Below are 25,708 nucleotides of genomic sequence, written 5' to 3' on the forward strand. Positions count from 1 at the left end.
GAGTGGTTCATCAGCATGTTTCACATACATCCAGCAAGATCTGGAAAAGGCTCACAGTTGGAAAAAATGCAATCCCTAGCTGAAATTTAACAGATGTCTCATGGCTCACCTTCTCTGCCATTCATGATCACAAAACATCCCTGTAGTAACTACAGCAGTTGCTTTAAAAGATAATAGTAAGAACACTATATATAACATTTCCTTATTCCAACCTGTTAGATCAGATTTAACAAGCCAGCCCTCGTCAAATCACAGCTTAGGATCCACTGTTCCCTCATGCTTGGGGGGGGGGGGGAGAAGGGGGGAAGAAGTGGACTAAATACCCACCCCCCAACACACACACACCGCATAACACCACAAGCAGCTGTTGTACTAATGCTCATTTATTTAGGAAAAGCCACATAAATGTTAAATCCGTGAAACACAACTCTGGGAACCAAAAGAGCAACTGATTGGCTTTAAAGTCAAAGAGATTAAAAAACTCGCAAAAAAGATTCAGGTACGATTCAAAGACTGACCATGGTCTCTGAAAGACCAAATAGTCCTCAGAAATTAGACAATCACTGAAGCCACTTCTAAAAGATGTTCCCTCATTTGGGCTGACTTTAAAATTGATTTAAATTTTTTTTTGTTTTTGTTTCCTTCCATTGCAGGCCTGGTCCCCTCTAATAACTAAACTGTAACTGGAAAGATTAAGCCACTCCAGACACTGTTGGGATGAGATGATGGAGGCGGGCTTGTCTATTACTGCTTGGTCACTCCCCCCTCACCCTCAGAAGTCACTCCTGGGGAGAGGAGAAGAGTTTGCAAGTGTCACTTAGGCAGCAAAAATTCATCTGACCATTGATAATCAGCTGGTAATGTATAGGGTTTCTTGCCCATAAATTCAATGCTACTTGGTACAAATGGGCTGGATACACCAGTGTATTAAAAAAACAAAACCACCCAGATACGAAAATGCCCACTCATGACGAAATGAGGCAAAACGTGATTTTTAGGTATTAAACACAAACAATTTAATCTCCTGCAGCAATATATTAAACCTTAAGGCAGTGGTTCCCAAACGTTAATCTGTGAACCCCTTTCACTAAAAGGTCAAGTCTTCACAACCCCCTCCTAAAAATGAGCATTTCCAGGGATTTTCTCCTATACCCGAGTATAAATTATAAAAGCAGTGCTCTTGGAAATAGAAAATTTGTTTTTAAGACATGCTTATTACATACTGTTATGAAAACGGCAACACGTTTCCAAGATCTCACTTTCGTAGCTTGTATCATTTTGAATAAACCTGTTATAAGACAAAGCTCCTAGGTTTCATCAAGGAGTATCAGATGTGAAACAGCATGAAGGTATTTAAGAATCCAATTCAAAGAGTTCCTCCTACACAAGCATTCAGGTCTTGAGCAGTCCAGGCAAACAACACGTTACAACAAAGCTTAAACTTCTTCATAATAATTTTAGAAACAATACTAGCTGCCTATTTAATTTTAAAAACAGCAAAAAGTATCTACCTCCTTTTCCATTTCTTATAAGGAGTCTTGAAGTGTAAATCTCCTCAGTGTGACAGATCTGCATGCTTTGAGCTGCTTAGCTCATGGAAGTCCAGGGGCTCTGGGCTGCCCAGGCCCCTAGGGACAGCTCTGTCCACCATTAGGGCATTTTTTTCCTGAGAACCTCCCTTAACAGTTCACAAACCCAGTTTGGGAACCACTGCCTTAAGGCAACAAAAGAAAGTACTCTCTCTCAATGGCCAAATACTACTTATATGAATACATTATGTAAATTTATACTTATCAAGGGGAAAACATTACTTAGGACCCAGTCTACTCTATCAGAACTTTTACTTAAGTGCTGGTTCTAGGATTAACTTCAACTGGACTTTTGTCTGAGTAGCACTGCAGGATTGGGCTCTTTGGTGTGTAAATCTCACCGTCTGAAGTTGCTATAATTACACATCCAAGTATACCATTATAACCCCCACTTTTATAATTTACTTCCAGTGCATAAGATCAAGGAACATTTTTTAAAAAATTATTATTCTCTGACTTGAACATACATACCATGTTAATTCAGACTGAAATTTAACAAAGCAATACTAAAAACCAGGACTCTAATACATGTATAAGAAATTCCGAGTCCCCGTTTTATCCTTCACTCACCAAGGTGCAAACATGTCCAACCCTATGGCGACGTAGAGTTAAACATGATGTACAACCAAGGCACAATGGAGCAACTGAAATCTGAGTCTCCAAAGTTACCAGTTTTATCCAAGCTCTTAATAGTTCATGGAGCAGTTTGAATATCTGACTTGCCATCATCAGACATCGGAAATGCATTGGCAAATTAGCTTCCAAAGCTGCTTTTGGTAAATGCAGCTCTGCTCACTTCATGTAAAGGCTTTAAACTTTTTTTTTTTTTTAAATCCTGCCACAGGAAATAATGATCCTGAGGGTGTGTGCGCTTGTCCTAGAATGTTTTCAGATTCAAGCAGCAGCTGCACAAGTACCAATACTCAAGTGCAGCTGAAGAGGATCCCCACAGTAGCTCAGCCACAATCATGTCTGTACCCAAGGCAGACGTTACATTCTCCAGTGACCCTCCATACAAGAGCTTGTTATTAGCAGTATTCATATTCTCACAGCTTAATTACGACATTGACCAAGAGGTCTGTACTCAGCCACAGAAACAGTGTGCTCTCTTACCTCACTCCCATTTTATCAGATGAAATCTTTTCAAATATATTCAACTGCACTTTGTGCAGATTCATCCAGGGGAACAAAACAGCAAAACCACATCATAAAAATTTCTGCACATCACTTCAGGGTTTTGGGATAGTGAATGAGGGTTTTTCTTCATTTGGTAAAGAATAATTTCATTAATTAGAATCCTAGCATGACAGGAACATTTTAGTACTGTTTATGGAAATAAAATTACACTTATTTGGTTACCTGGACGTTTACCACTATTTTACATGAATCCTTTTGTACAAGTTTTAAACAAACTCAAATGCAATTTAAACTAAGGAAGACATTACAGGCCACAGATTAAGGATAATGTCGCCACTTTAGTTCTCTTTGGCAACAGATGAGGCCTTTTCTATTTGAACGTAAAAACAACTGTGCTCAGTTTTAAATCTTCCTTCAGAGTCACCTCAGTCTCCTGGGTTAAAACGCACCACATGTGTTACTCTTAACAAAATATTCTTAAACCCAAAGTAACTGATAGACCAAAACAGTCTATTTGGTAGATGCCCTGTTATAATTAAGATCCTCTCAGAATATTAAATACTACACGACAATCATTTGAAATAATTCAGCCTATTTAATTAAATCTAAGGCACGTAATTAAACAGCACCCAAATGTGACAAATATCTTTCTCAGACCGTCATAAATTAAAAAGATGACCAAAATGCCCTTGTAAAAACTGGTTTAAAAAAGCCTGTTCCTGTGTAGGGACCCTGCATACAAAGGAGTGAGATTTTATGGTCAGAAAATAGGGGGTTATAATGGAAGTGCTGACACAGTCTTAACTACAGTGGCATGAATGAGTCACTGTAATAATTAATCTGAAAACCCCCTAAAAGTTCAGAATATATAAAAGGAGCACTTCCTACTTTATGGTTGGAAAGACCAAGCTAACTGGGAATATCATTCTCCCGGGTCTACACTGCTTCTTAAATGAGATTACAGTAAGAGTGATGTACTGTAATACAAGTCAGCTGTGACAAGCAGCACTTTATAGAGCTATCTGTTTGTCTCCATCACTACATCACACAGTGTGTCCCAGGACTCCAATGTGCAACTCCATTTACCACTGCATGACAAATGGGCAGCACTTGTAAAAGGCACAAAGAGGTCCAGCTCAGCCATGTAATGGTCACCACAGCTGTACCACGGTGCTTAAAGGGAACAAAACAGACCCCCAAGTTCATTAAACTGACCAGTAATGGATCTTTCAAAACGTGCCTTAGGAATACTACAGTAAAGGCTAAAATAAATAACTCAGCATGGAAGGCTAATCTAAAATGGTGTTTGATAAATTATTTATAACGTAGACGATTGTCTGCATTTAATATTGGAGCTACTAGTAGCATCTTTAAAAGATGATTTATGTGTTGTAATGCCATTAAACTTTATATTGGCCCACTGCTAGCTATAAAGTCTGCTGAGATTTAGAGAATGAGTTTTAAACTGTCACTGCAACATCATAGTAGATGGAGACTGTATTAAATCTTTACTTTAAACCTGCTATCTGGAGAGTTGCATTTTGTAGACACTCAAAAACTGATAGATTACCTCTCTACATCTGCTACGGTGCAAGTCCCAAATAGCAAGGATAAGGAACTTTTCCATATTATTCTTTTATATGGCTTGAATCGAATTTCTCTTCGCACTTAAATGATTTTCAGATTTTGAATACAACCTTTTCTATGGAGCATGTTGGTTATGTCTATATCCAATTAATCCTATTTTTTGCTAAAAGCTTTTAAGAAGAATTATGTCTACTGATGTCTCAAACAAATACAACCATTGCAGCTGTTTAGAGAATATTATTTCCCTGATGTTTTGGCAACTTGACAAGCAATTCATACAGGAGACTTTTTTTTTCTCCAACAGATTTATATATTGTACAGAGGTTTTTTTTAATTAGTAATTTAGATTGTCACGAAACTGGAATGAATTAGTATTAGTAGATAACCAGCAATATCCTATTTTGATATTTAGCATATATGTAAATAAGAAATGCTCTAATAAGTTTAGTGTTTTATCACAAATCTGAAGGATCAGCATGCAGTACATTTTATACTGGGTAGAAGAATTTTTGAAATCATCATGGTGATACTTTTGCACTGGGATGAAATTTGTTCCATGTCCTTCCTGTACTGAAAAAGTAAAATATACAAACTACTTTAAGTGAGAATCTGAAGAGCGAGGAAGAGTATTGGGAGCCCAAGGACAGAGACATAGTAAAAAAATCTATAAAGAAGGCCTGAGAGTTAGGAAAACAATACCTCTTGAAGGACATAAGTGCCTACAGAAGGATAATTAGCCTTTGGAAGTGTAATCAGCAGACTGCTGTATGTGAAAGTGTGGCTATGCCTGTCTGCTGGGAGAAATTGTGTTGGAGATCAATAGGTGACTGGAAGCAACACTAAAATCTTTTGGGGAAGTCCAAGGAGACAGCAGAACCCAGATGACAGGTCTGATGCATCGCATTTGTATTAATTTTTTTTAAAGAGAGAGTTCAAAGCCAACCATTTAGTCTGGAACAAATTTGTTTGGCTACATTTTAAAAATAAACTGAGGGGGGAGGCACTGGGGTAGCCAACCTTCATAGCTCAGACGGTTTGAAAGTCCCAATCACCGAGCTTCCCATCTGATAGAGTTTAGGTGATGAATGCTATACAACATAGAAAAATATTGTTACAAAGTTATCATACTGGATCTCCAAATCAAAAGCCCATGCTTTGTTTTCATCTCACTTTGTTTAGATGAAGTGAGTGACCACTTGGGAATTGTTAAGTTTAATTGAGCTGCACCTGGTGCTGACTGTGGGGAGTTACTGACATTGCCTTCACATTATGTTTTGTTGCCTTTTCTTTCTCCACCAGCTTTTGTACATGCTCTAAAGGGTCATGAAGGAGTTGCTAGGGGCAGAGAGTGGCAAAAAATCCTGTAGTTTCAACAGTGCAAGATGGGGCTATTGCTGAATAAGCACATCTGGAGCATGTGGGATTGGAACTGGGGCTTGTTGAACACTGAAGAAAAACAAGTTCACCTTAGCACACAACTGATCACAGTCTGAAATGTTTAAGAGAACGAGAGGTTCAAAGGGGCGTCATCAAGTGTAGAGGGATTCTGGAGACTAGACTCTAGGAGGTTAAGTTGCAGCTAAGAAATTAAACAAAAAGTAAAAAAGCAGAAGGCAAAGAGGATGTCAATTCTGTGACAGCACTAGGATGACGAGGGGACTAAGGAGTTGGACCATAAATTGAGACAACATCCAGATATTCTGGAATACATCACTCTCACTGTAAATGAACGAGAAGAGGGACACAGTAAACAGCTCCGCTTGTCATGATTAGTCTAACGCCACAAAGACGGGCACGGGAGGAATGACAACAGAGCACAGAGGGGAAGTGGACTTTCTTTGAAGAGAATTACTGTATATTTAATATGAAAAAATACTGCACTCAAATCCACTATATTCGTTTAAAGCCAGAGCACATTAAAGCAACTGCTAAAGTTAGCATTAAAAGAGCAACTGAAATAATTACAAAAAGCACATAGTAAAAAAGGAAAAGCAGCAGTGAAGAAAAGGTGGTCAGCGAAGATCTCCATGAGATCTCTCACTGCAAGATTAGTTTGTGTACATGGGAAAAAACAAAGATTTAACGTATTTTCTGCTTCTGTATTCAAAATGGTGCTTAGATGGGGCAGACAAGTGCCAGAAACAGTCATTAGTTTTCTAGAGTGTATAGAAGAAAGACTGAAGGACATTAAGGTAATGCCAGAATAGATTATCAAGAAACTAGGACAGGTGAAAAAATATATATGGACAGGTGAAAAAAAAATATATCTCGGAGTTCAACTGCTACTGTAACTCTGTAGTTGTATAATTCAAAGATAGGGGTGTTCCCTGCCACTGAGCTGAATTTCTCCCATACAGAATTCTGGAACTTTGTGATACTCAAGGCATACCTTTTTCTTAGGGCAAGGGTTCTCTGAATCCACACAAAGGTTTTACTTAGCTGTAGTAGATACATTTTTTAAAGTCTAGGACATAAAGAAACCTAAGAACACTCCAGCTGATGAGAGAATAATGGTGAATGAAGAGATCAAACTAAGAACTAACATTTTTCATATTTTGGATCAAGCTAATGCAACTATTGCTTTATTTTCCAATCCAGCTTGCAGCCTTTAATTAGAAACAAATTTGAAAAACTCCAAATTCTGAAGCATTACCACTTACATTGAGACTCCTTCCTACAAATTTGTGTATCTTGTACACATACCCCACTATGAAAATCTCTCAATTTTTGTTTAAAGCTCTGAGTATAAGAAGCTCAAAAAATAATAAATTATTAGACTTGGCTCCTTTGGCAAATTACAACTTATTGGAACTCTGGGTCACATTCGTATTTGGAATGATACACTTGTTATAAAATAAAAACTATCTTAGTTTTTCTGCAAGCTTTTAAAACAGAATTATTCTTGTCATTTTTAGGGTTACTTTTTTTTTTTTTTTTTTAAACAACTTATGTGGCTGTTTTTGAGCCTAGCACTAGCCAACACTAACACTTATCTCTCTGCTTAAGAAGATTAATACAGTCATTGCTGCTGGTTGATGTGGCTACCATCACCCATATCCTAAGTCACCACTATGACACACCAAATTAACTTAGCTATCCAAACACTTTTAAAAAGGAACACTGGAAAGTGCCTTCCAATTTGGTGTGGCTCACTCGGAAATCTCTCGGATCCAAATTCTACAGTATCTACTATTGAATTTATGCCACTGTCATTGTGGTGATATATTAACAGAGAAGTCACTTCACCCATCACCAAAGTGTACCTACTTCTGGAGTGAACACAGCATCTGTTTAAAAGGAACAGTACACTACAGCAATGAGGAATGACATCCTATTGAAACTACAGGGCAAATATGGAGTAGACAGTAACTAATTACCCAAACTGGATCTGAGCAGGGCATTGAGGCTAGTAGTCCTGTGAACACAGCAGTTTAATCTTTAATATTAATGTCTTTGATTTTGTACATTTAAAAAGATTGTGTTGTATGATGTGTGTTTGTATTATCTTGTACGTTATATATACCATGTAAATAAAATTTAAATATTTATACTATTTTAAACTTACCATTTTCTACTGAGATCTTTTCTTCAACAAAATAGACTTCTCAAAGTCCTTACTCTTCTTTGTAATTACAGTATTTTCATGTTTCATTGGTGCAAGCTCAAAGCCCAGACTCATCTCTACCTCCCCTGTCTGATATTGTACACCACACAAGTATAATAAACCATGTTAATATTTCATATCAGTGTGAAATATGCTGGAGTATCAGTTCAACATCTGCTGTCTTTAGGGTACTGGAGTCCCGCAGAGACACTTTCAATTTGTAATTGAGTTCTATACTGAATTAATCAGCAGTTTATCTTTTTTAGTAAAATAATGTCTTCCCCACTAACCTGGATTTACATTAACAATTTATGCCAAATTACCTGCCAAAACAAAAACTTATATGATTCCAAGATACTATTCGATAATACTGGTTCCTATATTTCATTCCTTACATGAAGAGTAGTACAATACATTGTTCCAGTGGTATGAAATCTTAAATTACAAGCCTCATCTTGAGTCTGTAGGGTTTCTGGCTGCTTCTGTACTCTCATCAACTATGAATTAACATGAGAACAGATTTAATCCATCACTTGTGATGTTCTGATATTCAGAGTTTTTAAGGAATAGGTTCTCAGAATGAAATGGACTTGTTCAGAGGTAAAAGAGCTTGATAATTCTACCACACTAAAGACTTTAGTTTGATAACCTGAAATCCTCAATCTGCGACCCTTTAGTGACATTTTGGATCTTAACTATAGGGGAGTAGAGAGAAAGGCAAACCAAGCACAGGAGTCATTTTAAGTAACTGTATGCCATTATACCCCATAGGAACAAAGTCCAGCAAGGACACCTCTGCCTCAGGTGAAGCACTCCATGCTCATCTCACTATCACCAAAAATGTGAAGAATGAGAGTGAAGAAAGATCAACATTTTATTTTAAAAAGAAAGTCCTAGGCCCTCTTGTAACCCTTTTCCTTTTAAGTTTCCCCAAATGCTTTATAAACCTTGTAAGTATTCGCTCACTGGAAGAGCGTCACCTCTCTCAGCCTAGTCTAAATTCTCCTCTGACCTTATTCCAATTCAATGTTCTTTGCTCATACAGAAATTACATTCTGCCTTCAAGATTCTTACTGCAGGGGCAACACTAAGGCATTGTACTATGTGAAATATTTCTCAGTACATTTCCCCTGTTCCACAGTTACAGGAAACATACAAACTAAAACAATTTAGACTGGAACATCTGCTCCTGAGAATGCATCAAAAAATAATTACCTGCCCTACATCTATCCTATGTGTTGTAAAATGTTCTCTAACATTCAGCACAGTTTGTAAATAGCTTGTCTACATTATTGTGCACAAACTTTGTGTTACCTCTGCAAAGATAAGGAAATTGTTTCCTTTGCCATGCAGCAGGGTCCAATTTAAAGTAAAGAATGGATGAACTTAGACAAGATTCTTGTATCTGGAAATAGTCAATATATAGAATGAAGAAGTGTTTTGGGTATCAGTGGTAACTCAGAAGAAAGTCACCCTTTAGGCTGTCTTCCATTTAGAAATTGTGCTTTGATATATGAAAAGAGCATATATTAAGAACTCCTCTCCAGTAATCCCAACCATTTACGAGCATATCTCGCTGCCAAGTAGTAGGATACATTTAAAATTAACTTCATATTTCCAGTTTTTCGTAAGTTCCATAATGGAAATCAATTCTTCATGAGAGTCCAAGCAAGGAGTTAAGAACAGAACCTGTCCAATATGTCAAACAGGAACTGAGTTAACATGTTTAAATAATTTCAGTTTAAAGGTAAGAAACAGCATGACATAACTCCTGAAAATAAAGGTTTGTCTGCACTAATACCTGACACCAGTCTGTGCAGAGATACACAGCTCCGAAGGATGGAGCAGTACAGTCACATAAAGGAAATCCAAATCTGTACTATCATGAGCTCTAGCAATAAGAGGCAGTAAAGACATTTACTAACAGCCCAATCTCTTGTCACCGTGTAATGAAATAAACAGGTCCACAGGGCACACATTTTAAGCACTTCTTTTTGTGCAGGGGGTTGGATTTTTAATTTTGTTCTGTTTTGTTTACTTGAGCTCTGTTTGACACCAACAGGAATTCAAGTATCTCAGGCAGGCTCTTCAGCTTAACTCTGATAGTCTTGCTTGATCTCTATTGTCTGCTGTCTGAGCGCAGCCAAGAAACTTCCCAGCAAGTGGTCACCTTCCCATGGAGTCATTAAACCTCTGAATTTCAGCTGGCGGGATTAGCCCGCAGACTTCCACACCTGAGCCCTATGGCAGGAACAGACATTTTGATCAACCATCACTAATGAATACAAAATCCATATGCAGCTTGTCATTGCTCCTGAGCATCAAGTCACACAGTTGCAATCTAAATAAGACTGATGAGACTACTACTGTTGATGATTAGAATTTTGACAGTCAAAAAAGCCCAGTATGATTGTCAGTAGTTAGTAAAAACAAATATTCAGCTACATATTGCTACACCCATGTTTTCCCCCACTGTCCACCAAAGAACTTACGAAATATTTTAATAATGTTTAATGGAAGAAAATGGCATGCTTTCACAATGGTGCGGAACTATGCCTTTTAAGTATTTTCATTTAAATAGAAAAAAATTGCAGTAAAGCCCTCCTTCTAAGAATATCAATGACTTTACATAAGCCCATTAAGACTCATCTTCCTCAAAGGAAGATAATATCCCCTTCTTACAGATGGGGAAACTGATGCACAGAGCCATTGGCTTCCAGGTGTTTCAGTGATCAACAGCAGAGCCAGAAATAGCACCAAGGTCTCCTGTGGATTAACCAACAGTCCATGGTCTGCCCTGTCCTGTACAGAAACACTCTTTTAAAGAAGGGGAATATGGTCAGGAGAATAGGTCGAAGGAAAAAAGAGAAATTTTGTCCATGGGCTTCAGAAAGCTCTCTTTCTCCCTAGGTAAAATGTTTGTCTGCACTTACTACTCAAATGTCAGACTGCACGGTCAAAAACACGTTCTCATATTTTTAGAATGATCCATTTCAGATTCTATTATTTAAATCCTGCATTTCCTCCTTAAACCCTTATTTGTCTATTTGTCCTCTGATCCTGAACACTAAATTGCCCTGCAGTCATGGTTTTCTAGGACTTCTGCTGGTCATCTTTCTAGAGTCTCTTTATTTTGGCTTCTCTTTTTATTGGTTCAATGAAATATTGAAGACAAAGCAGAAGCATGAGCAGCCTGTATCTTTGCTTAGTCAAACATGAAGCTTTTGTCAGGTGATTGAGAAATACAGGCACAGACAGCTGTATTTTAATCAAGTACTGTAATTTTCTTCCATAAACCTAGAAAAACTTCTCCTTCGAGAGAGGCAGGGTCAATCACCAACATTTATATCATTAAAATATCTCTAGAAATCCAATCACCACAAGGATACAGACAATTCAAAAGTTCCAGCACCTAATATTATAGGCAGAATTTATCCTAGTTCAGGATGGTTGCCATATCTCTTGATACGGATTTTTGAACAGCACAAACCATTAATGTACTTAAAAAAACTGAATGTGGTGTTTAACACCATGTGGTACTCCACAAAAAGGAAAAAAACTGACTAAGCTCACAATACTGTATTAGCTGTGCTGTTCTTCCATTTATATTATTTAAGGTAGACCTATAGCTACCCACATGACAAATTAAAATATTGTTCTACAGCACTCAGGTGCTTGGCATCACATTTTGAAACATCTACAGGCCTTCAGGGCTGAAAGTGTTCACTTCTTCAGCAATCTATAACAACTTCTCTAGAGGCAGCACTTGGTTCACAATGAAACATGACTCCATAAATCAGACTGCAGAAGTAGCACTTGTGTACGTCACTCTCCATCTTAGTAGTTTCGCTGAAGGATGTTGGGTAGAGATCATCTCTCAGCATTGCAACCAGAGAAAGACCATCACAGCTGGCATTGACAAAGCATGTACTACTCAAAACTGAAGACACACAAAGTCTATGAAAAAAAAAACACACATCCTGCTGGTGTTAGCATGCCTCAGGCAGTGGGAGAAGCTTCAGCAACTCATCTTCAAAAGGCAGAGAGCCAGGACTCTAGAAACCTGCAAAAATTGGCTAAGCCTGCAGTCTTCAATTCTTTAAGTTGAGCATCTTCAAAGTCTACAATTCTAACTGTAGGGCACAGCAGCTGCCACTGCAGATTTGATCCTCTTAGCTTTTGGCAGCTCTCAACTTGAAATTCTAGCAAAAGGATTTTTCCAAGTTCCTATTATTGCCTGTCATGGGTTTATAAATATTGTGCACTATCTGCTGTGGCATGGCTCTCATGGGACATCAGTGCATGCCAAAAGCATAACAGAATGAAAAACAGTTCCTGTTCTTCAAATAAATGCTAATTTTTTTTAACTGTGCTCACTCTATGTGTTTGGTGATCAGCTTCAATAGTACAGAATAGATATCAGAGGGAAAAAAGCTGATTGTCTTTTCCAGCAGTATTCAGCTGCTACTTTCATTAAGCTTGTTTAATTAGATTCCAGATGCTAATTTGCAAGTCGATACCAGAGGGTGCAGGACAGTTTGCCTTTGAATCATCTTCTGTGATGTGATGGTCTTGCAGCACGCTACCACCTTTCAGTAGCCCTAGCAAGATATTCTGACAATTAATGCAAAAGCAAGCAGCATTGATCTTGACAGAAAAATATTAATCTACTACCCTGTTTTAATGAATTAATCTCCAGGAATTTTAAATTTCTCATCATTGCAATGTGTTTTAGCAATTGACAATTTTTATGTTCATACCATATAATACAAAGATGTGCTGCATTTATATGATTTTGCTTACTCCTTTCTATAGAACTATCGTTAATATTTACTTTGGGTTTTTTAATCTTGTTGAACTTCCCACTGTGTACAGTAACCTAATTTTCAGTGTTCAAAAATGCAGAATTAACAGTTGGACTTTTAACCTGTTAGCCATATTAGAAAAGTGGAGAAGAATTTAAGTCTTAAAAAAAGTCCAATTGAGTCTTCTCAGTTAGCTCTTAGTTATTAGATTGTTCTGATGTGCTTATATCACTATTTTAATTAACATAACACAAACATAAAACCAGTCTTGAGATTACATATCAATTTCAATAAATTGGTAGACTACATTTCTACATGCTTGATACAATAGTGAATTTCTCCTGCCATTTAAGGTTGTGTATGAGACAATTAGGCTGACCTTTTTCAGTAAAAAAATTGGAAGTTTACCAATTTTTGGTGCTTTTAAAAAAAATGTTACACTCAAAAATGGCTTAAAAATCCAAGAATCTTGATAACTAATTGAAAATGAGATTTAAGGTTTTCTTTTCAAGACGGTGAAAAATTATGTTATTAAATTTTAAGAAGAGACTGTGCAGTAGCTATTGTTTCTAAGGATTTTAGGCGTTGTTGTCAATTCAGGAAGCACATGTTAAAAATACAGTTACACCGGAAACTGAACAGAGTAAAAAATGTGATGTGCCACTCTCACAATGGGCATTACACGGGCGGAGACTCCACCTTTACTTGATATTTAATGGATTTTTCTGTTAGTCGCACAACCTTCATGCTGTTTAAACGAAGGCTTGAGTTTGAGTGCCTAATTAAAAATATTCCAAATTCTGACAACATTGCTTATGCATTCTACACACTAAAAGTCCTGTCTCATTAGGTGCTCTCTGCAGGACAGCAGCTTTGCAATCTTGATCTTGTTTGTAATCAAAAACTAAAAAACTATTTTAACAGAACTATAACTACTTCATATGTAACATTCTGGGAAGTCTCTCTCTAGGAGTAATTTGAAAGGTGATCCATTTATTGCCCATTGTGTAATCTTTTAGCAAATTTAACTGGAAAAGCGCTCATTACTAATTTTTAATCAATTGTTAATCCACGTGAAGCTACTCCATAAGAAAATGTAACAGAATAAACCAACGCACTTAAAATTGTAAATTTAAATAACTTCAGATAGGAATTCAGTGGCATTATGGGATCACGTTGCTGAATACAATTGCATAAAGACTTAAACTCGTCTATAGCAGAGATGCAACACAGATTAGTGAAATCTGAAGACATTTATTGCAGTTAATCAACTTTCCATTTTGCCACCATATGATTCAGTTAAACACTAAATACCTTAAAGTAATATTATAGCTATCTTTAATGTTTCAATGACAATTATGAAAAATAACTAAATGTTAATGTCATTTTTAATGTACTTCAAACTCCCAATTTTGTATTCAATTCTCATTTTTTTTCTTTAACATTTAGAATTATTAATCAATTGCAACTAGAAGAAGCATGCATTCAAGGAAAGTTCGAAGAGATTAATGTGGTTTAAAGGAGGACTTGACATTACTGAGGCATTTTACCAGATATAGTCAGAGGAAGCGTCTTAATTCTTTTAGTTTTATTTTCATCAACAGTGTATCTGCAGACAACTGTGGATTTTTCACTGTTTTTTAAAAATCCTAGTATACTTTATATTCTACATAAAGTGTGAAGAAATGCTATACATAAATAAAAACAATGCAATGGATGTGTTCATAAACAGATATAATGAGAATGGACCATGTTATTCTGGCACATAATGTATCCAAAACTTGATCACGGCGCCACGGCTTTCAGCTTTTACTCTTAAATTATTACGGTTGCATAGTAACATGCATTTATAGATTTTTTCAAGTTTGGTACAGACCATCAGCAAAACAACTTATAAATGTTCTGATAACATCTTTTAGGTAGATCCTGAAGATTGGAATACACTTGTTATTCGAATGGCCACAGCCAACTTGAAATCCAGTCAGTTTCAAAAAATGAGTGAAAGGTAGTTTCAGGCACTGGCTTCTGCCTATTTTCGTGGTTTTGCAATCACATTTTCCTTTCTTTATAAGAATGTGAAAGACATACAAAGGGGGGAGGATGAGGAAATGACTATACAGGGGAAAGAGTGAAACTGATTATACAGGGACTCTCATATACCTAATGTAAACTGTAAACAGAATTATTTCTCCTCCAATCTTTCACCTGCATTAATCATAAAAGCTTTTGCAAGAATCAAATTAAAGAAATTACAGACAGAAGTATTGGGATTTATAAATTGGCTACGTCCATTTGAATTTTTTGACAGCTCCCCAATAAGCCAGCATACTACAGGGTGACATTGGGAGCAGGAGGGTTACTTTTTTTTTTTCTTCTTCATTAAACTAAAGCAAAATTCAATATTAGCATCAAACCCATTCCATGTATGCCAGTGTTTTGAGAATTACTGAAAGAAGAAATACTAAATTAAAAAACCCCAAAACATTCCTTACCTCCATGTCTGGTTTGTATTTATCTTCAAATACTGCCATTGCTGCCAATGATCCAGAACCTACGATAATAAAGTGAAGACATTTATTTCAATTTTGACGTAGCTGTAACATAACTGATGAATTTCTGTAGAGTATTTTTAGAAGAAAACAAGAGGGTCAATAAAACTGCGACACACCACAAATTTGACATAAGCTTATTAAAATACTGACCCTTATTTTACCACATACCATTTAAATGTCTGTTCTCATGACAGGTGACACTTACTTGAGTCCCAAATTTACCTCAAGTCCATACAGACCTGGTGTGGTCCTATTTTTATTAGTGTAAATTATTTACAGTAAAATGCTGAAGTATGAAAACAAAGTTATAGAAATGCAGTTAAACGAATGCCAGAGTATATATTTTCTGTCCCACTCCTGTGCCTTGCCAGGTTGCAGGGTGTAACGCTAAATACCAACACACTTAGAAAGAATAGATTGTTTTAAACAAGCTGCCCTGGGATAGTCACCTTGACACATGGAGACAACTGTACCAGCAATGGCACTAGCTGCTGCCACCAGGTTATTTTCCACATTTACTTTAATCAGTTTATTATACAGCATTTATTTTGAGCCTTTTTTTTACTTTGTACTTTGAAGAGTAACAGGAAATAGACAAAATGACAAATATGGAGCCAAGCATTTAACATCACATCTCTGATCCTTTCAAAGATTGCACTACATGAGTACTGATGCAACATAACCCCACTTTTCCTGAAGCAACGTAATTGCAGGCTTCACACATAAACATGCACTTCCTACACATGGACAAAAAGCAGCTCAGCACTATTTGAAATTTTAGACTTGCTTTGTTCAGAGAAGAGTGGATCTTTAGGAAGACATCATCTTGTCTGTACACGCCCCTGACAATATTTCAGGATGCTCTACTTTTGGAGAGTGAATAAAGTTATCTACAATTTTTTACTCCAATTAAAGATTTTTTTTGGCATTTATTACTTTTTAAAGTGTTTTGCATAGCACTATCTGTTTAGCTGGGTCACACAGAAAGCTGTATTTTCTATTTAAAATGATTTGTGTACATTGCTTGACCAGCTCAGTGGTTTAGCAAAAGAAAAAGACAGCGATTAAACAGTTTCAAATGAGGTATCCTGCTGATTTTATCCAGTCTGCTGAATGTATAATGAAAAAGGAGAAGCTGACAGTGACACTGTTGAGGAAATACAGACTACCTTATCTGAACCATTTAAGGAGGCCCAATTATAGATCAAATTTAAAGGGTAGAAACAGCAGATTTACAGACACAAATCAATGAACATGGTAATCCCAATGAATATGACAGATATTCCTGTTACAGAATATTGCTGTGGTTGAGGATCATTACCTTTACATTACCAAATACATCACATCTAAAAACAGTAGGATGCTCCAAGTGTGTACTTGCATTACAAGCAATGACTATTCATTTAGGCTTTGGAGCAATATGTGATTCCATTTTTTAACAGTTAAAACCGGAAACAAAAAGAATTTGAGGGACTGGCAGCTGAAGAGAACCATATAAACAGATGTGTCAACAGATAAAACACCAAAGAGAAGACATTTCACTGATTCTCTAACCAAAGAGAAAATAAATTGTGTTCTGGAACAGATATGGGACCCTGTGTATAAATGAAGATGCAAAAACAAAGCTAGTCTAAGTGAAATTATATGGAAAAGCAATTCTAACTGGAGAGATAAAGAGCCACATGGGGGATGGATCCCAAAACTATAGGTGCTTCCTTAATTCAGATAAGGCCCTCTGCAAGCAGGATGGGAAGCCTACTGAAAATACTAGAATCCAGTATTTTAGAACTGCTTGTACTAGGATCTAGGTGTCTTTCACGTGATTAACAGTATGACTGCATAAAGTAAAGTTTCCAGAATATAAGTGCAAAAGTAATATTTCAAAGAGAAGATTATTGTTCTTAAGTAATAACCACATAAGAGAAAAATTTATATTTCTTAATTTTCTAAAGCTTCTGCTAATGCTCTCCCATTTTATATACCCTTCTTTTGTACATACACTTCCTGTGTACTCCAATGGATCCACTTAGAGAAGAGGATGGGTAGCTTTCCCAACCATCCACTTATTCTACATAACATTTGTGTTGTTCGCTCTTCAATTACAATGGTTTTGCTTGTGAGCAATAATCTCAAACAAAGCACAAATGGAACACATGTAGTCTTCCGCTCCACCAGTTGGTTGATGAAAAGAGATTCCCAAGGACAAAATCCTAAGTGGGTTTTAAGCCCAAAAGGTTCAGAATTCCAGGATAAGAACAAAGCAAACTTTTAAAGAAAGGAAAGTCTCTAGTGTATAAAAAAAAGTTACGTAACATAATACAAACAATGCACAACTTAAATGTGCCTTAGACTTGCCCCTTATTTATAATGCTTAAGATAACAAATAAGTATTAGGTTTGAAATTCACATTAAATAATGAATTTAGTTTATCCCACACATAAGGAAGCTTTCAAAGAGGTGCTGACAGCCTGTAAAATTCTGAGACCTGTATTTTTACATTAGTTAACCTACATATATCCACAAACAAAGGAGGTCCATGAAGGTGCTAATAAAACTAACACAAATACAACGCAGAGCTTGAAGCGGGAGTGCAATGTTTCTCCACAAATTCTGAATTGTACGTCGAATTTGTAAATCCTGAGTATGTGTTTTATATTTACACTACAGCTTTATTGCCTAACATTTAACGAAAAGTGCCCTGCCAGGAGGCTTACTGCACAGCCAACAGAGTTCAAGTCTTCTGAGGATATGGATTTTTGAATGATGGAGCTCAACAGGGACTTTGGGTAATATCTGAAATTTATAAATTGTATTTTTATGCTTATACTTGCAACCCAAGAATATGGATGCATTTTTACAAGAGTAAGTAAATATATTCTATTATTCTGCAATCCTCTAGTAATCCAAACAATCCACTACTTGACAACACTGATGTGAGGTACTTTGGAGAGTGAGCTTGATCCATTCACACTAAAATGTGAATCAACTGAAACCGTTTAGCAAAAATGGCTTAAATTCTTGTGTACAAGATGATGAATTCAGCCATTACATGATCTGTTTGGCTGTGTATACAGCTGCAGACCTGGCAGAACTTCAGCTATGGACAGTTGCTTCCAAGTACAGCTGTAGAACTTCACTATCAAACACCAACTTCCCAGAGGCTGTCAAATGTATGAGCCAAACAAATCCACGTTCCAGGTATTTTGGATGTCTTGGGAAAGTTATATATTATGACTGCCAAGCAGGCAATAAAAATCCATGGAACTAAGTGAAAGCTGAACATCCGATTTTTCTCACTGCAATGCCCACTGAAATCACAGAAACACCAAGATCCTAAGGGACTGCGGGTAGCCTATTTGTATGTGAGAACCAAAACTGTTCTCTTGTTTATGTATTCTATATCCATAAACATTAATTTCTAACATGCATGCAGAAAGCAGTTAAACATTTTCTAACGCTAATGCTTGAAGAGATGTAAAAATCCTAACATTGCAAAATATAATCCATTACTGTCTATTAGTTAGGGAAAGAAACACAATTACTAGAAAAGAGACCAGGTAGGAGAAGTATTATCATCAGTGGACCAATTTCAGACAAAATAGAAGATATTACCTCACCCACCTTGTGTCTCATATCCTGGAAGTAACAGAGCAACAACAACACTGCAAATTACTAGAAATTCTGATGAGAACTTTAAGCAGGGGTCAAACTGGGCCAGTTAATAGCAACACAGTGAACCAGTGTGCTTCTCTGGTGGCTGCCCCTGGTGCTTGAGATTCTAAGCTTTAATTTTTAAAAGAGAGTTTCTAGACCTCATATTTGACAAATAACCTTCAAATGTGAAACAAATGTAATTGGTATAGTGAGGTCCGCAAGTACCCTGAAACAAGAGCTCTAACAGAGATGGGAAAGGCACCTATTCAGCTCAATGTTATATTAATGCTACAGACTATTGCTCTTATCTTTAAACTAGGTTAACCACTGATTAAAGTATGAAATTATGAGACAATCATATTATAAACATCAGAATAATCTATTGGTAAGTGGCACGTCACTTTGCATTGGAAGACGGCAGGCCAGAGGTGTAAAAGAAAACATCATTTTCTCTCCAATAAGACCGCTGTCTTTAAAGAATTAGAGACAGATTTTTCAAAAATTTTCAACACTGGGAAAAGCTGTAAGCTCCTGGCAGGTGAGTACTTTTAAAAGACTACCTACTTCAAGCAGGTGCTAAAATGGGAGCTGCGATGGGGTGTCCACCCCACACTTGCCCTGAAGGGGTTAATGGAGGCCAGATAGGCCAATTAACCTATTAGGCTGAAGGCTGAGAAGAGAGCCCTAATTAAGGGAGGCTCACGTGTGTGGGAACCAGTGGGATTTCTGTAAAGCCAGGGAGGTAAGCTGCAATCACTCCCTGGGAGAAGGGAGATATTTTTGGAGGCTACACAGACAGGTAGCCCATCATTGCTCCCTAGGATGAGGGAGTAGAAAGGCTGGCAAACCCCCGGGGTGGGGGGGATGCTGGTGTAGGAAGCAGACCAGAGAGTAAGCAGCAAGGCTGGGGACCAAACAGACCTTGGCTGCATGTTCTAGGGCCCTTGGGCTAGAACCAAGAGTAGCAGGTAGGCCCAGGTTCCCCTACCCAGCTCCGGGGAAATGGCACCAGCAGGGCAGTGAACGGGAAGCCTAAGTCACTGTGTAAGTGACAGACTTTGAAGGACTATACCCCGGAAGGGAAAACGTACAGTGACCTGAACATAAGGCTGAGTCATGAAGAGGCAGCAGCAGCAGCTTGTGAAGTGTGAGAGGGGCTGCAGACCAGAAGAGAGAGGCTGAGTAATGGTGTGCAACCACAGGAAGGGGCATCAGCCTCGCAGAACTAATCTCCAAATGGCCAGGAGGAGGCGCCATCCATGCGGTGAGTGGAATGCCCCATCACAGGAGTCATTGGACACAACTTCTTATGAAAATCTGGCCATAAAAACGAAAACTAGAAGGACGGGGGGCAAATTTCTAAATGCACAATGGCACAAAGGGAAAACCACAACAGTTATATGTTTGCCAACTGTAACAGCAACTTGGATATGTGGAATTCATCTAGGGTGACAAGATAGGACACAATGGGGGGGAGGGAATATTGGGACAAATTGTGTCCCGACCGATGTATGGGACAAATGCCTAAATATCAGGATGTCTGGTCACTCTAAATTCCTCTGGAAAGGTGTTCCAACTTTACATAGATAGCATTCAATGTAAAACACCGGCAGCTGAGGTTCAACCGCACTGATTAATCAAAAGCATAGCTGTTCAATTATAATAATTAATATCTCAAAGCCACTGAAAGGATTAATAAAGCACTGTCATATTGGGTAATTCAATTAATTGTTTAATCTCTAATCTCACATTCAACATAATCATATTACATATTTGCTTTAGGTATGTTTAACAGCATCTCTCTTTCCTCAGCTCAACACAGACATCTCTTAAAAGTGATTTGAAAGCTGCATAATTACTATACTTAATTAAAAAAAAAAATCTTCTAATGAAGAGCAAGTTTTTTAAAAGTGCATTGTCTGATCCATTTTAAAGACCCACACACTTCCAGATATGTAAATATTAGAAGCACAGCTTCAGTCAGAAAGTTTCATTATATTAAACTAGTTTTTATTTCTATGATCAATTTAAGAACTGTAAAAACTCAGTAAACATTAAAAAAAAATACAAAAGTATAGCACTTCCAATGATCTGTCAGCCCTAAAACACAGTTAACCTTGCACATGTTTTCTGTAAGCATCATTTTAGGAAGATGCTTCTTAAAGAATTAGTAATTAACCTAACAGCTAAACAAGTAATATTGTAAATTGCTAGACATGTTGAAACATACAAATAAAATTTTAAACTAAGATTTGAGAGGTTATAATCTGTACTAAAAGTTTTTTAATCTGGTAATTAATATGGACATGGGACCTAACATTTCTGAGGTAAAAATAGATTAATTTTTAAAACTGTTTTATGGAATATGGCATTCCATTAGAATCTGCCACTAGGTTAAGTAGTAACTGTAAGTGTATGGACTCTTGTAATGGAATTTTAGGTTAGAATCACACAGAATATAACTTAGGAGTTTTCAAATTGTCTTAGCAGTTAACTTTCATTTTAAAATTTCAGTATTTGCACTAAAAAAAATCCAGATGTAAATTATTTCCCCAACCCCTCCCATTTCATAATTAATTGCAATGGCTTTTTAAAATCAGCTTAATAGATCTTTTTTAGCAGAACTTTCACTGCAGAGAACTTCCTAGTGCTTAACAGCAGTCCATTTTCAGCACCCAAGGACCTGTTTGCTACCTCAGTCTGCCACTCTGGAGGAGGTGTTCAGCACTGAGAGAGTAACATTTAGAACTTTCTAATCCATCAGTGTCAGGGCTCTCTGACACGGTACTTATTCACACACACTCATTGTTATTCAATTTGCTGCTCATTCTAGGTAAAAATTCAGTGCTCTCCACAGCCCCATTGATTGGGATCATTTTTCAATCTGGTTCCTGGCTCAATGGCCTAGTCTCTCAGTGGTACTGCTTGCTCTGCAGGCCGACATTGCCAATGCATGAAGAGCTGATTTATGAATATAAAACAATGTTGGTATCAAGGGACTAAGTTCAGCCACTAGAGACCACTGGAATATATCTTACTGCTTCCGAAAGCTGAACTACAGACTTCAAGCAGTTTAATTTTATGCATGTATTTATTATAAGTCTTGGCTAGAAGCTTTCCTAGACAAGACAAGCAATCAGACAATCTTGCATCGTTTGCTGAAATCCAAAGTTGTCCTTTGTCAGCATAAATAGTTTAATTTGATGCTTTCACTCCTGAGTAAGCACTGAGTTTCTTTTAAACCCTTTCCAAAGGAAGACGCTCTGTATTCATCCACAAAAGTACTTTCACCACTCACTACAGAAAAATCCACTTTGCCCTTATATAAAATGTACCAGTTAATTTGTCATTTGAAAACGTTCTTTGGCGTTAAGTGTGACAACTTACATGTTTTTCTTTTTTAAATTAGCAGTTACACAAAACAACAAAAAAACCCTTTAGTTCCAGATGCATCTGTAAAGAGAAGGGTATAGCCATCTCTACTACAAATACTATGCACGTCTCACTCAGTGAACCAATCCCTATAAAATGGAACCAGTTTGTAAACCATACAATGTGTGCGCCTGTTCTAGGTATTGAGCAACCAGCTGGAGCAGCGTAAACTTGGTTTCAAACACAAAGTATACGAAGACAGATTCATACTGTGCCATTTTTCAAATACTGATAACTGTCTTTGGGGTGTAATGAGGTATCAAAGTTCCAGCCCATTACCCCAGCTTTGCACCCATCAGCCATATAATTACTGTACCACTACTCTTGACTTTCTCTCTCCCCTGCTTAAAGGCAGCCCACCCCAAACCAATCAAATCTACCACTTCCTGCCAAAAACCTTGTATCCCACCACCACTTCCTTCTGCAGGTCACAACAGCACCGCAATCTCTAGACGTTATTTACACATTGCTACTATACAAGCTTGAACCAAATTTTAATTAAGCATGGAACCTGTCTGCACAATGTGGACTGGACAGTGGGTAGAAACCACACATTTGGTGCTCAGTATGGTAGGATACTGGATGTTCTTTGGATTACTTTTTTCTTATGCTTTTAAACAAACAAAAGATCTGGTACATGAAAAAATGAAACAAGTTTAAGCAAAAGAGAACTAAAATGGCTAGAACAGTACGTACATCTTATATGAACTGCTCCTGCTAGTTTATTTTCTTTAGTCAGAATCTGTGACCTATCTAGAGAAGTACCAGACTTTAATGCTTTTTAAAGCAAAGTTCCAAAAAGAAACCATATAGATAAAAACAGATTATATTCCTACACCACTGGTTCACTAATCAAATCACTACCTATTTGCATTATTTATGCAAAGTACAGTAATTTATGGTTTTATATTTGGTAATGTATTGGTTTTAGAGCACATTATAAAATACAAAACCAAATTAGTATTAATTTTTTAATTCTATCAAGAGCTAGAGTAGATCATGACATCACGTATAATACAACTGTTTCATTAATTTTATATGCTAAGTAAATTTATCAGTTTCTAAGGTAATGGCACCATCTATTGGTCTAGTACCATCTTAGCAGAATATCTAAATTAATCAGAATTCACATTACGAACAGCACAATCCTGCTAATTTACTGTTTTACTTTAACAACCTAAAAGGCATTTAAAACCCTAATTGCGAAAGGATGTGTATTATAAATAGGGATGTGTTAGATGTTAGTTTTTTAAAAAATGCATTCTCTTTGTTTAATATATTAAAATCAGTTCTTAAAGGCCATAGTCTTTCAAGCAATTACCTTGTAAATGGATGTGTATATATCTCAGGCACTAATGAGAAATCATTCTCAGAAATGTTTGAGAGAGGCATCAGAAGGAAAGCTTTTGTAAGTTGCCTAAAATCAGCTTACATCAAGGAGTTTAGAAAGTATCTAGTTTTCACTCACATGGAAGAAAAACAAAATTAAAATTACACAAAAGTAACAATGAATTGTAGTATTCTCATGATCACATTGAGAAGAATTTGGAGACACAAAGACACCAGAAATGCTTTTATAATCCAGTCAATAAGACACTTCTACCTGTGTTCTTCAATTCTAAAGAATTAAGTAGAATGCTACAACGCCAATAAAAATAGCCCTATTATTCCTGAGAATTCAGTAGGGAATAGCATGGTGGACAGAGCAGAGGAAAGAGGATGGCATGAGGGTCAAATGGATTGGTAAAGAGTAGCTCAATTAACCACAATCCCCAGTAAACATCCATTTTATTAGCCCATCTATTCGCTGAAGTGGCATTCTGCAGAATGGGCAAATTATAACTGAGAAATTTATGGATGCAAATTAGATGATAGAGGGAGAGGCATCTACTGGAGTAAATATCCTAAAGTGTTATAACACCTCATCCTGGACAGGTGTACCCCCCCAGACCTCCAGGGAAATATCAGTGATCCATTGCTTTGGTTGTCAGTGTTTTAAAGAAGCAGACTCTTTGGCCATTGAGGTCTGAGTCCGCAGCAACAAAAAAAGTCATCCTGTTTCCAGACATAGTTGTTGTAGAAGCCAATTTTAAAACATTCTAGCTAGATGGAAGTTTTTACTGAAGACGGCCCTTTAAAACTTTGAAGAATATGCCACAGAGTATTTTATATGATTGATCTGAGGAGTCTGACAAGAAAAGCCTGTGTAGAGGGCAATGAGTAACCTAATTTTAATTTCAGTTCAACTTTCTCCATTTAAAACTTACTTAAAATGATAGTAACCATACTAGAGAAGGACAGATTTAAATACTGTAAATCAGGGTGTAAAACTCCTGGCCGGCAGGACAGATCCAGCCCACTTGGTATATTTATGTGGCCTTGCACATTACGTTCCGATTCTGTAGAACCTACACTTTCATTTAAAAGAAAAGCCCTCAACCTCCAAAATAAGGCCAAGAGTCAAACGATGGGAAGTTGACTTCCTGAGTCTGCAGACAACCTGAAATAATGGCTCTAGCAATGTCAACATCCCCAGCGACACTAATTTCAGATGAGCATTAACTATATAGCCCAATCATGACACTGTACAAATAATTTACATTTCATTACTTATTTAAATTGCAGTCTGATAGATAATAAGGATGACAACTTTTAGTTACTGGCTAGAGGCCATATTTTCTATATTTGAACTTTGTGCAAACCTATTAACATACTCGGTGTCTGGTGTGGGTGCAGGAGACTAAGTAGTCCTAAATTTATTCCACAGACCATAATTCAAAATAGAATTCAGCACTTTCCAAAGAATGAGTTTGACACTCCTGCTATAAATGCTCACATAGGAGAAAGAATAGGTGAAATGCTGAGATACTGAGATTTCTGTTGCTTTATCTTCAACTACATTTCCATGCTATTTTCCTTCCCGTAACAAAATTACAGAGGTTATAGCCATTATGGCTCACCTGCGAGTCACAGAGCTTGTTAAATACTACAGGATTCTGAACACAGGGGTCCTCTGGACATGTCTGAATAATTAAAAAAATTCATCAATATACCTAGAGATAAAATCTTGTCTGGATGACTTGGATAGACATCTCAAGGCTTCCTTGAGGGGCATAATGTTTATTCTGTAAGTTAGTATTCCCAGATAACTTTCTTTAAAAATAATTCTAGTCATATTTAAAAACTTGGGCTCCAGCCCAAGACCACAATTAAATAGCCCTGTAGCCTTAGTCAGCTGACACAGGCCAGCCCTGGGTGTTTATCTGCAGTGTAGACATACCCTAAAAGCTAAGAGGATGTGCTCTAATGGCAAGAGCTGTTGATAGGTGGCTCAGATTTCCCTGGATT

The 25,708-nt window shown here is 37.1% G+C and overlaps 1 protein-coding gene across 1 annotated transcript in view; it reads right to left on the bottom strand.

Moving 5' to 3' along the window:
* PSMB7 (proteasome 20S subunit beta 7) overlaps window positions 1-25,708 on the bottom strand; it is a 37,059-nt gene that overhangs the window by 3,402 nt on the left and 7,949 nt on the right. Inside the window, exon 6 of the mRNA XM_032767493.2 lies at window positions 15,215-15,273. Coding sequence (XP_032623384.1) covers window positions 15,215-15,273 — 59 coding nt within the window. The remainder of the gene's footprint in view (window positions 1-15,214; window positions 15,274-25,708) is intronic.

The sequence above is a fragment of the Chelonoidis abingdonii genome, chromosome 24 (genome assembly GCF_003597395.2).
Source record: "Chelonoidis abingdonii isolate Lonesome George chromosome 24, CheloAbing_2.0, whole genome shotgun sequence".
In the NCBI taxonomy this organism is placed as follows: Eukaryota; Metazoa; Chordata; order Testudines; family Testudinidae; genus Chelonoidis; species Chelonoidis abingdonii.